The 15,302-nt window shown below is 38.9% G+C and overlaps 1 protein-coding gene across 1 annotated transcript in view; it reads right to left on the reverse strand.

The window, feature by feature from the left end:
• Positions 1 to 835: 835 nt before the first annotated feature.
• pitpnb (phosphatidylinositol transfer protein, beta) overlaps positions 836 to 15,302 on the reverse strand; it is a 37,730-nt gene continuing 23,263 nt past the window's right edge. Inside the window, exons 10-11 of the mRNA XM_057819362.1 lie at positions 12,349 to 12,471; positions 836 to 6,489 (exon numbers count right to left, since the gene is read on the reverse strand). Of these exons, the coding sequence (XP_057675345.1) occupies positions 6,439 to 6,489; positions 12,349 to 12,471 (174 nt within the window). The 3' untranslated portion in view covers positions 836 to 6,438. The remainder of the gene's footprint in view (positions 6,490 to 12,348; positions 12,472 to 15,302) is intronic.

Consider the following 15,302-nt stretch of genomic DNA (forward strand, 5'->3'; position numbering starts at 1 on the left):
CAATGCCTACATTTTACTTGTGTTTTTTGGAGTTTTGCTGCCCTCTGCTGGCGCTTGGGTGCGACTGATTTTATGGTCTTAAGCACCCATGAGCATTGTGTAATTATTGACATCAACAATGGCGGGCTACTAGTTTATTTTTTGATTGAAAATTTTACAAATTTTATTAAAACGAAAACATTAAGAGGGGTTTTAATGTAAAATTTCTATAACTTGTACTAACATTTATCTTTTAAGAACTGCAAGTCTTTCTATCCATGGATCGCTTTAACAGAATGTTAATGCCATCTTGTTGATTTATTGTCATAATAAACAAATACAGTACTTATGTACCGTATGTTGAATGTATATATCCATTATGTCATCTTTCCATTCCAACAATTTACAGAAAAATATGGCATATTTTATAGATGGTTTGAATTGCAATTACAATTAATTTTTAAGCTGTAATTAACTCGATTAAAAATTTTAATCGTTTGACAGCCCTATTATTTTTAAATAAAAGTGCAAATCTGCATAGTTTGAAGAAACACTTGAGAATTTTGTATTCGCATTTAATGCTCTTTTAAAAGTGGAATCATGGCAAGCCTTTGTTTTACAGCTCCAAAAATAAATAAATGTTCCTTATCCGAATACTCAATTATTCCACTACTAAAATAATCGATAGCCGCAGCCTTACAGAGTAAATTTTTTGGATGACTTTTACTTTTGAAGTAATATCAATTTGAAGTAATGCTACTCTACCTACCTCTGCACCTGGGCTGGCAGTTAACTGCAAGTCCAAAACTGAGCACGAGATTAATTGGAGGGGGGGAAAAAATGAAGCAGCAGACAGTCATTTATTGAAATTTATTAGATATTCTGTTGTGTTCCGTTGTCTAGACCTTCGGTCACAGTTTACAAACTGTGAAAAATAAACGAGAAAAAAAAAAAAGAACTAATAATTATACATTCACTACTGATACCCCTGAATGTTGCCTTTCCGACCAGTCATTCCATCAATGGGGAAAACAAAAAAACTGCCAGTCACAGCGCTAGACGTCCAATCCATTTGAAGTGGAAGAGCTAGCAGCACCTGCCACCCTGCCAGTTCAAATGAATTGGACATCTATTAGTGATAAGCTCATTTAGAGTTTAAATTTTGGTTGTTATTTCTTTAATTACTGATTGGATGTCTATCATCATCAATGGCAGTGAAGGAGTTCAATGGCAATGCTTGGGAGAAAAAAAAAAAAAAAAAAAAAAAATGGTTGACCACCCTTGTCAAATCTCAGCTAGCGTGAGACTATTACCTTTAAAAGGGTTTCACTTTAGTGAACACCAAAACCAAAAAAAACAAGGAGGTAAACATTAGCATTAATATAGCATTGAAGCTAATGGACTTTTGCTATTGAAGCTAGTATATAGCGGACCGTTAAGCTAGTGGACTTTTGCTGTTGAAGTTAGCCAATTGCAACAATTGTCTTACTTGCATAGCAAAAGTCCGCTAGCTTAAATGCTATATAATGCTAATGTTCACCAGATAGTTTCTAGTGAGCATCTGCTAAAGCACGCAAACAGATAATAAAAATTATAGCAAATACAAGAATAAAATGCTAATGTTTACCAAATTGTTTCTAGTGCGCACCAGAAACAATCTGGTAAACCTTAGCATTATATAGCATTGAAGCTAGCGGACTTTAGCTATGCAAGTTAGCCAATTGTTGCAATTGTCTAACATGCTTAGCAAAAGTCTGCTAGTGTAATGGTCTGCTACACTAGCTTCAATGCTATATAATGCCAATTTAGGGGGGGGGGCAGTTGGGAAAAAATGCTAGCATCGTGTGAGGTTTGAACAAGTGGAACTGTATATATATTAAAAAAAAAAAAAAAAAAAGTCAATTCGTCACGCCACACGTACGTAGTCAAACTATGTTAGCGATATAGTTTGCAGTAGTAGCTTGGTGAACTGACCTGCCTATTTGGCGGCCATGTTGGGGAGGTCAATGTTGACGCTGAATAAATGGTAACTTGTCCATTTCTTTAGGGATTAGTGATTCAAATGTAGTATGTAACATACGAATGGAATAGATTTGTCCTTGCATGGAAAAGTCATTTTATTTTGAGAATGTTAGTTTTCCCTTGTGAAAATATTTGGCTAATACAAAAACATGTAATATGTCGTCAAAACCCTTTCTCCATCTTTTTGTGAAAACAGTTTTTGCAAAAAATATTCGTGTCAAAGTCATCGTTCTTCTGGATGTTTTGGGGTTTTTTTTTTTTGCAAAAAGCTTGTACTAATTTTGAAGAAACCCATGAAAAATGGGGAGAAAACATTTTGAGAGCCTACACCTCTTGGTAAATTGGGTGCCCATACTGTCATACAACACAGTATTTAGCGGTCTTTCAAAAGGTGCTCTAATATGGCTGCAAGTCAATCAATTATGATATGTCCATCGCATGCGCGTACCAGTATCTTGTGTATTCATTTGTTACGCAAGGTGTGAGCTATCGTGGTTTACAGAAATTCATGAAGCTAGCTCATGAACTGCCACTGACAGCAATAGATGTTAGAATTCATAAACTAATTTATTTGACAGAATTATAACTCATTCACTGTCAGCGAACATATTGATGACATTACAATTCATAGATTAATCGAAACCGTTTTTTGTCAGATTTATAAAAATGCTATTGATGAAAATTGTTAGCTTTCATAATCGCAAAATTAGTCACCATAAATCTTATTCAACAGAATACCCAACGCATTCACTGTCAGTGAACATATTGATGACATTACAATTCATAGATTAATCGAAACCGTTTTTTGTCAGATTTATAAAAATGCTATTGATGAAAATTGTTAACTTTCATAATCGCAAAATTAGTCACCATAAATCTTATTCAACAGAATACCCAACGCATTCACTGTCAGTGAACTTATTTCAGTGCCACTGACGGCATTACGATTAATCGCAAAACTTAGGTTACTCGATAAAGTTTTGACAGATTATTTTGTAAAGAAGCTATTGACAGTAATAGATGTTAGAAATCACAGATTTATCGCATAATTAGCCAAGAAATTATTCACTAGATAAAGCAACAGATTAATCAATCAACTGCATCGGTTAATTTGATATTATTTGACAGAATAATCTATATATTCACTGCCAATACAGTAATCATGCTTCAGTGCCACTGGTGTCCATAGACTGGGATGGGCTGGCAGCCTTAGAGTACCATAATATTCGGATTATAAACCGCTTTTTTCATTCATTTTGAATCCTGCGGTTTATAGTCGAGTGCGGCCTATTTGTTGATTTATTTGGGTTAACAGGCAACACATGCCTCCTAGCATGCATTACAACACTATAGATGTAAATGACAATCAAAAGATGTTCTGTGCTGATAATTTATTCAGTTACTGTTGCATTTGTTTCATTAATTGCTTGTTATGGTATGGTAACACTTTGACAGCGAAGTCATAAGACAAGTCATGTTTGAGACATGACACTATCATGGGCATTACCTTATGCTTATGACATGTCATCAAGTGTCATCTGGCAAATTATGTTACTAATGCCATTTATATCCAGTTTGGATCTTTTACATCCATTCAAAAGTGAGCTAATTTACCGGATATCACTAAATTATATCGTTAAAAGCATTCATTAATAGGGGTGTGACAAAATATCGAAATGTGATATATCTTGATACTTTGTATCCCGAAAGGTTATCTATATGCTTCTGCCAAGAATCGAGATATAGTTTTAAAAAGGTGTGAATGTTTTAAAAAAAAATTAAAAAAAAAAAAAAGGAACCAACAAGTTGTTAAAATCAAAAAAACATAATACAACCCCTAGCAAAAAGTATGTAATCACCAGTATCGGATGAGCACTCAAATATTTTATCATGTAAAACAAATTCCGATAAAAAGCTTGAAAAAATGAATTAGTTCAAAGTGCTACTCGTTTTTTGACGTCTTCTTCAGGGAATCATCTTTGTAAATCTCACTGGAACGGCATCAAACAAAAGTTCCAGCATCATCATCTTGTCAAGAATCTGCATTGGACAAGGTGATGATGCTGGAACTTTTGTTTGGTGCTGTTTCAGTGAGATCTTAAATGGCCCAAAATGACTTAATTTCCTGGCATTGACTGCCACTGACAGCCATAGACGTTCAATCCGTTTGAAGTTGGAGGGATGGCAGCGAATGAACGAGTGTTCACCCTCCCACTTCAAATGGATTGGACGTCTACTAGTGATAAGCTAATGTACATCTGTCACGCTGCAATGCATGCTAGGTGGCATGTTGTACATCAACAGTGTTGACAGCAGGTGGCAGAAGAGGTTGACCGTCTCCCCCAAGGAAGCAGTGATGGCTTGTTTAAGCAATGAATTGTGGTGGTTCATTTGGTCTTATGATGCTGCTGTCAAATAAAACATTATCTTTTGGTGTAAATATTCTATAATACAGTGAGGACAGCTGTGGCTTATAGTCCAACACGGCTTATCTATGAACAAATACGTTGAACAAATGAACAAATACGCTTATAGTCAGGTGCGCGTTATAGTGCGAAAATTATGGTACATTGATAAATCGCTAAGTAGATTAATCGCAAAAATTAGTCCTCAGATTGATCTATCAACCTTTATATTTAGAAAATTATGTAACAGATGAAACTATCATTACCTGCCAATAACCATTTCAGTGCCGTTGGCAGCAACAGACGTCCATCCCATTTGAACTGGGAGTGGCTAGCAAGCGTAAGTAAAAATTCGTCAGAATGAAAGTATCATAATTGCATATGATCAAATTTTAATGCCATTGCCAGCGATGGACATCCAATCCATCCGAATTGGCCAAGGTAGTCTGCAGATTTGTCAACTTCGACAACTAATTGCAAAATTATCAAACAGATTACCGTAATTTTCGGACAATAAGACGCAACTTTTTTCCTTCATTTTGAATCCAGCATCTTATGGTCAAGTACAGCTTATTTGTTGATTTATTTCGGTTAATAGTTCACACTTTGACAGCGGCGTCCTAAGACGGTCATAAGATCGTATAATTATGACAAGGCACAATCATGGACATTACTGAATGCTTATGACAGATGTCATCAAGTGTCATCCGGCAAATTATGTCACTAACTCCATTCATGTCCAGCTTGGATCTTTTACATCCATTCAAAAGTGAGAACATTGCCGAATGACACAAAATGACATGTGCCATAAGCATTCATGAGTGCTCATGGCAGTGTCATGTCATAATTATGATGGTCTAACAGCATCACTGTCAAATAAACTGTTACCAAATACCATAACTAGCAACTAATGAAACAACTGGAACAGTAACTGAAGACATAATTAGTACAGAACACGAATTTTGATTGTTATTTACATCTGTAGTGCTGCAATGCATGCTAGGAGGCATGCTAGACAACAACAGTGTTGACAGCAGGTGGCATCAGACGTTGACTGTCTCCCTCAAGGGAGCAGTGATGGCCAAATTAAGCTTCTTGAAGCAATGTCATGGTGGTTCATTTGGTTTTATGACAGCCGTATGATGACAACCGTATGATGCCGCTGTCAAATAAAGTGTTACTGGTTAATATCTTTTGGTGTAAATATCCCATAATACAGTGAGGAAAGCTGCGGCTAGTAGTCCAGTCCGGCTTGTGTACGTACAAATGTTTTTGTGCCAAATTTGGTGGGGGCGGCTTATAGTCAGGTGCGCCTTATAGTGCGAAAATTACTGTAAGCTACCATTAACTCATTCACTGCCAATGATGGTATTTCAGTCCCACTGACGGCGACAGGACATCCAAACTACTTTGACTGTCGATCGTGTGCTGATCGGTGTGAGTACGCGCTTCAAAGTGACATAAACAGAAAAACTTCAAAACTGCAAAACGCTCCCTGGTAGAAATAAAAACCAAACGCGACGTCATTCACACAGGAGGGGGCGGGGTAAAGCTAAAACGGGAGAGTGCGGACCCCGCCTCGACGACGACTCATTCCCGGCGCGCTTCAGACACGAAAAGCGACACGTAAAACAACAATAGGGGATATCATCGTAAAAATGGTCCAACGGCGGTGCGATTTTGGTGTGGACCTCGAGGTCTAAAAAGCACATTCGTTTCCTAATGGTCAATTGAAAGAATTAAAAACAAAACCCCTTTGTCGGAATCCCCAACTAACATTTCAGGCAAATTACGTCTGTGCAAAGAGTTTTTTTTTTGTCTTTGTGTACGTATATAATAAATATATATATGTGTTTATATATATATTTATATATGCAAAACCAGGTTGTTGCTATTTGAGCAGAGTGTGGGGAGGGGTCTGTACAGTAGCAAGGAACCAGGGCCACTTCCTCCTGGAGACGGCAGCGGCGGTAGTGGAGGTGGTGGGCGTGTCTCCGATGACATCATCAAGACAGGGTCAGGGTGGTTTGGCTCATTGCTCGTGAGCAGCACTGGTGCCTCGAATCGGACCGGTCTTACGCAGCTGAAGGAAAAACGAAAAAAGATTGAAGTATACATGCAAAGAGTGTTTTCTGTATGCGAGAATATTATAGGGCTGCCACAAAATTGCATCTTATAAATATGTTATTGAGAAATTATTTCAATATTTATACATTTTACATGGATCGATTTAGATGAGTATTTATTATTACACCCAGGGTAAAACAACAGTAAATTTTTGAGCCGATGACTCAACTCAAGGAATACATAGTGGGGCAAACAAGTATTTAGTCAACCACCAAATGTGCAAGTTCTCCTACTTGAAAAGATTAGAGAGGCCTGTAATTGTCAACATGGGTAAACCTCAAGCATGAGAGACAGAATGTGGAAAAAAACCCAGAAAATCACATTGTTTGATTTTTAAAGAATTTATTTCCAAATTACAGTAGAAAAATAAGTATTTGGTCACCTACAAACAAGCAAGATTTCTGTCTGTCAAAGAGGGCTAACTTTTTCTAACGAGGCTCCACTCGTGACCTGTATTAATGTCACCTGTTTTAACTCATTATCGGTATAAAAGACACCTGTCCACAATCTCAGTCAGTCACACTCCAAACTCCACTATGGCCAAGACCAAAGAGCTGTCGAAGGACAAAATTGTAGACCTGCACCAGGCTGGGAAGACTGAATCTGCAATAGGTAAAACGCTTGGTGTAAAGAAATCAACTGTGGGAGCAATTATTAGAAAATGGAAGACGTACAAGACCACCATGAATCGAGAGATTTTGAGTGAAAATCCAATACAAGACCAATTATAATCTTCCTCGATCTGGGGCTCCACGCAAGATCTCACCCCGTGGCGTAGAAAAGGATAACAAGAACGGTGAGCAAAAATCCCAGAACCAAACGGAGGGACCTAGTGAATGGCCTACAGAGAGCTACACAGTAACAAAGGCTACTATCAGTAACACAATGCGCCGCCGGGGACTCAAATCCTGCACTGCCGGACGTGTCCCCCTGCTGAAGCCAGTACATGTCCATTTTGGCCAATACCAAAAGTTCATCTCAATACTTTGTTATGTACCCTTTGTTGGCAATAACGGAGGCCAAATGTTTTCTGTAACTCTTCACAAGCTTTTCACACACCGTTGCTGGTATTTTGGCCCATTCCTCCATGCAGATCTCATCTAGAGCAGTGATGTTTTGGGGCTGTCGTTGAGCAACACGGACTTTGAACTCCCTCCACAGATTTTCTATGGGGTTGAGATCTGGAGACTGGCTAGGCCACTCCAGGACCTTGAAATGCTTCTTATGAAACCACTCTTTTGGTGCCCAGGCTGTGTGTTTGGGATCATTGTCATGCTGAAGACCCGGCCACGTCTCATCTTTAATGCCCTTGCTGACGGAAGAAGATTTTCACTCAAAATCTCTCGATACATGGTGGTCTTGTACGTCTTCCATTTTCTAATAATTGCTCCCACAGTTGATTTCTTTACAACAAGCGTTTTACCTATTGCAGATTCAGTCTTCTCAGCCTGGCGCAGGTTTACAATTTTGTCTCTGGTGTCCTTCAACAGCTCTTTGGTCTTGGCCATAGTGGAGTTTGGAGTGTGACTGACTGAAGTTGTGGACAGGTGTCTTTTATACCGATAATGAGTTAAAACAAGTGCCATTAATACAGGTAACGAGTGGAGCCTCGTTAGACCTCGTTAGAAGAAGTTAGACCTCTTTGACAGCCAGAAATCTTGCTTGTTTGTCGGTGACCAAATACTTATTTTCCACTCTAATTTGGAAATAAATTCTTCAAAAATTAATGTGATTTCTGGGTTTTTTTCCACATTCTGTCTCTCATGGTTGAGGTTTACCCATGTTGACCATTACAGGCCTCTGTAATATTTTCAAGTAGGAGAACTTGCACAATTGGTGGTTGACTAAATACTTATTTGCCCCACTGTATGTTGAACGTTTCCATTTTTGTGCTTTTTGAACAAAAGAAAAATGCCATCGCTTCCGGGCTGAGGAACTTTGTGAGGTCAAAGTGCATCATTCGCTGTCGCCTTGTAAATCTGCACTGCCCCCTAGGGCCTGGCATGAACACTACATCATTTTCATGCGGAATTGCAACATTGTTCGAATGGAGACTGGCCCATATAAATGCAAACATAAAATTTTTTGTGTTCTCGGAGAGTCACCATGTAAACGGCCCCTAAAATATATAGAGTCTAATGTTTATCAGTACATTACAGAAAATAATGAACTTTATCACAATATGCTGATTTTTTGAGAAAGACTAGTAGTGGCTAGTTGCCTAATCTAATAATGGTTTGTAGCAGCCCTAGACAAAAAAGGTGATAGAATGTGAAAAGTGTCAGGAAAAAGCTGGAAGAAAAATCATTGAATGGAAGGGAATGGTGAGAAATGACAAGAATGGATCATTGAACATTTTTTCCTGACATTTTCATTAGGTTTTTCTCCATGCAGTCATGTGTCGTTGTCTCACATTCATGAAAGGTTAATGAAATCAAAAGTTCAGAGTAGGCTGCGAGTGGCGGGATGTGAACAATAGGGCTGCCGCAGCAAAAAATTAACTTGATCGTCGATGAAACACAGGTCAACTTTGCAAGTGTCATGACAAAGCTTAAAGTTCGCTTTCATCGTAGACTACAGAAATCAGAATATTTCATGGATTTTTTTTCCTTTTCTTGTCAGTAAGGGATACCGCAGACTTAAAAGATTTGTAGGCTCTAATAAGCCACAATTGTTCTCTTTTACTAAAATATGTTATTAGAAATACATAAAATATTGCCATTGATTTAAAAACCTATAATATCTAGTACATATCTTGACCTAGGGAGGGCGCCATGCTTGATGTGTGCAATGCACGCTGAGGGTGATGACACGGTTGGGCTGAACTGGGAGAATAGCAGTGCTAGCTAGCAAGCGAAGCTAGTATGACGACTGGCATGATTTTGTCACATTCTGCTCCTTGTCAGATTGTTTTGTTACAGAGATGTGGAATGAGTTACCTGCATCCCATTCCAGATCATCAGCAGTGTCTTTAAAACGATCCTCGGCGGCTTGCCGAGATATTGACTTGCTGCCATTTGACAGAGGTAGAGGTACTACTGTATGGAATTGTGGACATTTAGGCTCATATCAATTTATATTAATTATATTGGACATGTATTATCTATAACTTTAGTCGAAGTTGTTCTATTTTTCACAGAATGCCATAGACTTCATAATGTATTGACGAGACAGGGGGCGTGGGGTTGATTCATAGGGGGCCTATCTCCGTCAAAGCTGACAGAGAGGAATCACAGACAAAGAGCTTTTTACGTTGAAAATTCTTGTGAATAAATACTTAAATCCCTGAATTCTTTATAGATATGGACGTAAAACAATCTCAATTCTTGAAGAAAAAAAAAAAAAAAAAACGACAAGTTAGCATTTATTTTATGTACATATTTCAAATGTGCTGCTAGATTTTAAGTCACTGTGGCGCCACCTTGTCACCACAAAGAGATTTTTACGTTGAAATTCTTGTGAAAAAAAATGCTTAAATCCGTGAATCCTTTATAGATATGGAAGTCAAATAGTCTCGATTCTTGGATAAAACCAAAAAACACGTGCAGTTAGCATTTATTTTATGTAAATATTCCCAACAACGATGCTAGGTAGTAAGCAAATGTAGCGGCCGCCATATGAAAACAGCTTTTTCCGTTGAAAGTTATTTTTAATAAATGCTTCAATCCCTAAATTCTTTGTAGATATGGGCGTAAACCACTCTCGATTCTTGGTTAAAACAAACAAAAAAAACGTGCAGTTAGCATTTATTTTACGTAAATATTGCGAACTATGACACCAGTGCCATAGCGGCTAATTTCTCCCATTGATTTTTTTTTTTTTTTACGTTTCAAAATGCACACATTGTATGAAAAAATATTACCTTGAATCCAGGGGTCGCGTTAACCGGAAATTTTCCGTCGTTGACCGGTTTTTTAAAACAGTGACGGAAAAAACTGAAGTCCGTCAGTCATTTTGACAGGTTGCAATTCACACCCCAGACCACAGGGTGGCGAGTTAGCATATAAATTAGCTATTGTCTCTCTTAATGCATGACGTCGTTGGCTATTCTGTCAAAATATTGTAGCGTAACCGGGGTCTGGCGGCGGCACCGTGATTGACACATCAACGCGAGGTTCTTATTGGTGCACCCGGTGTGCCAGCGCGTCATCCAATTGATGGACAAGATTGCCGCCTGTGTATAGACCCCAATCACATGACGTCACAACTCCGCCTCCCTGACCGGAGCCGCCATATTGTGTGTCAGCCCGTCATGTTTATACATTACCGCTACGTACATGCCTCCTATTACGGCGTGTTTTTCTGCTCGTTAATATTAATAATCAAAATGGTGAAGGCGTGTGTGGCGGTTGGTTGCTGTAACAGAGAAGATAGACGGAGAGACTTGAAGTTCTACCGTATTCTGAGAGACGCGAAGATGAGAGCGAGATGGACTGCTGTAATTCGACAAGAAATCTGGGCACCAAACAATCACCACAGACTATGTAGTAGTCTTTTTATATCTGGTAAGATGCATTTAATATATATTTAGAAGATTTTGGGCTGACAACCACAATTAAGATCATTGTGTGACGTTGGTGATTGGGGTCTATATCGTTGCCTCCTTTTCTTTGGGGGCGGAGTTGTTGGCGGTAAGCAGAGTAAAAAGGGAGAAAAATACCACGACTTCCGTGTCTAATTTTTCGCCGCCAAGCAAGCGTTACAATATTAATTAAAAATGAATGAAAACTAAATACTATTGAATATGTCATCATTATCATTTTAAAAATTTACGTGACGGGTAAAAATAGACTATGACCGGATTTTTATGACCCTGTCAGTCAAAATGACAGACAACGAAAATGTCTAGCGCAACCTCTGCTTGAATCCTCGAACAAATCCCTTCACAGACAATCATTCCTGTTTGTATGCGGTACAGCTTTTAAACTTTTTCAACCTAAATCCGGCGTTGGATTGCTGTGCGCGTGCGTGTTTGAGAATAACTTCTCTTGAAGTGAGCACTCCCCCTACTTGAAGGCGTGGCGTAATGTGTCGCAGATGTGACCCGTCAATATAATTATGAAGTCTATGAGAATGCTTATTTGCAAAACTTTAAAGTTGTTTCATTGATCATTATTAAAGCATTCAGTATGGCATAACACAACACAACAATATCGGGGTAATGGTTAAAAAGTCATTATCCGTAGATTGATCGGAAAATCATTTGATAGATTAATCTATTGCCTCATTCATAGCCAATGATCATGTTTGGCTTCCATCCATGCATAGATAAATGGCAAAATTGGATTATTTTGACAATGGACTCACAGAGTACATCGATTAAGCGCAAAATAATGATAGATTACCTCTTTCGGTGGCATTGACGATGATAAATGTCCAATCACGTGGCACTTAAAAACTCTTTAAATTAAAACCGTTTCAGTGTCACTAGTAGCCAGCGAGTTCAAGAAGAGGTTTGGGACAATTTGGAGGTCAACAATGTCTCTAAACGTCTTTCAAAATAGTTGTGGATTAACATTGGCAGCCCTAGTAAAGAATGACCAAGAGGATAGCGTGGATGGGGTGAAAAGGACAGACAAAAAGCCAGGCGCTCTCCATGCAGGCGGCGGCCAGACGGTCGGCCTCCATGCGTGACTTACTCAGCCTGCCTCTAGAGTTTGACTACAGCGAGGGAGCCTACTCGTCTGTCGCCGAGGTGCCTCGCACATCACCTTTCTGACGCATCTAACGTGACATTGCAGGGTTAAACAAAACAAAACAAAACAAAACAAAAACTCCGTTTGGCCTTTGCTCGGAGGAGAGAGATGTTCTTTACCTCCTCCAGTTCCCTTTGGGTCTCCTCCTCCATGCGCCTAATGTCTTCCATGGTAAGACCCACCCACTTGTCCACCCAGCAAAAGAGCTGACGGTGGAAGTTGGTGAAGATGCGCTTTTCTTGCTGTGGACACAAAAGCAGGGAAAAACTGCCACAAAACCATTTTGATAGTCTACTAATCACCAGTGTTGTTTTTGGTAGTCCTTTTTATTTTCGTCTTGGTCTTTAGTAAACTGCTACCAAATGTATGTCCGAACCACAAAAGGCAGCAGTTCTTCCTATGATAATTCACACTCAGCAGAAAAAACTGTACATCAGGTTCAAATAATTATACCGACCTGGACGCCACAGACTATAAACTGAAGCTAATGCTAACACAAACCCTACGCTAAGGCTACTAGTTACGTTTAGTATGTAATGATCACTCAGCAGACTTTTAAAAGCTAAAGAAACATTGTACAGTGGTATGAAAAAATATCTAAACCTTTTGGAATTTCTCATATTTCTGCATAAAATCACCATCAAATGTGAGCTGATCTTTATCAAAATCACACAGATGAAAATACAGTGTCTGCTTGAACTAAAACCACTAAAACATTTATAGGTTTTCATATTTCAATGAGGATAGCATGCAAACAATGACAGAAGGGGGAAAAATAAGGAAGTGAACCCTCTGCCTAAGGAGACTTAAAGAGCAATTTAAACCAATTTTTAACAAACAATTTAAGTCAGGCGTGTGCCTAATCACTGATGAGTGGTTTAAAGCGGCCCTGCCCACTATAAAACACACACCTAGTAAGAATTGTCTTGATAAGAAGCATTGTGTGATGTGCATCATGGGTTGGTCAAACGACAAAAGAACGGTCTGAAGACCTGCGATCAAGGATTGTTGATTTCTTTGAAGTTGGGAAAGGATTTTTAAAAAATCATCTCTAAAAGTCTGGATGTTCAACAATCGACAGTCAGAGAAGTTTTCTACAAATGGAGAGAGTTTGGCACTATCGCTTCTCTACCAAGTAGTGGCCATCCACCAAAGATGACGGCAAAAGTTCAGCGCAGAATACTCAGAGAGGTAAAAAAGAACCCTAGAGTGTCTACTAAAGTCTTACAGAAATCACTGGCACAGTTCAATATCTTTGCACACATCAACCATATGTAAAACTATGACCAAGAATGGTGTTCATGGAGGATTCCACAGAGAAAGCCACTGCTGTCTAAAAAAACATTGTTGCGCAAAAAGGCACTTGGACGTTTTGGCAAAATATTTAGTGGACTGATAAAACCAAAGTTGAATTATTTGGGAGTAACACACAACGTCATGTGTGGAGGAAAAATGGGACAGGTCACCAACATCAACACCTCATCCCAAACATGAAGCATAATGCATCATGATTTGGGGCTGTTTTCTGCCTCAGGACCTGGACAACTTGCAATTATCAATGGAAGAATTAATTCAACAGATTATCAGGATGTTTTGCAGGAAATCCTGAGGCCGTCTGTCAGACAGTTGAAGCTAAAACGAGGATGGATGCTGCAACGAGACAATGATCCAAAACACAGAGGTAAATCAACTTCAGAATGGTTGCAAAAGAACAAAATACACGTTCTGGAGTAGCCAAGTCAAAGTCCAGACTTGAACCCCACTGAGATTCTGTGGCATGACCTATAGACAAGGAGTCATGCCAGACATCCCAGGAATCTGACTGAACTACAGCAGTTTTGTAGAGAGGAATGGCCAAGATTAGTCCTGATCAATGTGCCAGACTGATCTGCAGCGACAGGAAGTATCTGGTTGAAGACATTGCTGGGGGTTAAATATTAAATGTGATGGTTGACTTCCTTATTTCTCCTAAGCTTGAGAACGATAAACCGATACGACCGGATATCCGGTTTTACAGGTGAGAGATACAGCTGTATCGATAGTAAAGTTACCACTTGACAGTAATTAGCCATTAAATATTCAATGAACCGATAGTAGAAATAGAATTCGGCTATCGCGAGCACAAGAATCGGCTTCTAATGCCTAGTTCAATGCATTGCTTAATGGGATAATAATTTAGCTTTTACTTCACATGCTGCACTTGTGTCATTCACCACACAACGCACTTAGATTGAGACCACACGCATGATATAATATGGACAAGCACAACTCACGGTCGTGATTGCCTCAGAAGAACCGCTACTAGTCGCTGTCATTACACGATCGTACGAATGCGAGAGGTAACAAAACCACTGTAATGCACGATCCGTAGCGTTTTCTTCAAAGCCCAAAACGAAACTCGTAGTGGCAACGAAGCAACATGCTAAAACAATGGACAGTTTGACCACCGACGCCAGCGATTGATTTTCAACGCACCCAGGAAAAACAAAGTTGGACTTTGAAGTGAGGATGCAGCCAGATCTGTTCGCATGGGACAGAGCTAGTGTCAAGTGTGGATCAGTACAGAGATCGTGAGTTTTTAACCCTGAAAAATAACCCACTACAATGGTGGAAAGGGCAGCGCGACCCTCTGGAGACTTTGTTTCCACGAAACGCAGTCTACTTAAACATGAACATGTGGATTATTTGATCTTCCTCAAGAAAAAATCTGCCCTTCCAAAAAGATAAGGACAGTGATGAGTAAAAAATGTGGAAACACAGGCATAAGTGAAAGACTTTGCTGTGTGTAAGGTTAAAGTAATGATTATTGACCTGTCTAAAATGCCATCTTTTTATTCCAATTATACCAGTGGTAAAGCATAATTTACTATTTATTTATGATAACATTGAGGGTTTAATTATTTTTTCTAGAGCTGCTGCATATGATTAATATTTTTTGTTTGTAAGATGTCTACGTTCAAAGTTTGCACTTAAATTACTTACCTCTTGTGTTCAAAACACCAGGAAATACAGTAATTGAATTACTGCACTTTATTGTTGTCTGTCACTGGAGTTTTATCATAAATCCCATCCA

This window comes from Corythoichthys intestinalis, chromosome 17 (genome assembly GCF_030265065.1).
Source record: "Corythoichthys intestinalis isolate RoL2023-P3 chromosome 17, ASM3026506v1, whole genome shotgun sequence".
In the NCBI taxonomy this organism is placed as follows: Eukaryota; Metazoa; Chordata; class Actinopteri; order Syngnathiformes; family Syngnathidae; genus Corythoichthys; species Corythoichthys intestinalis.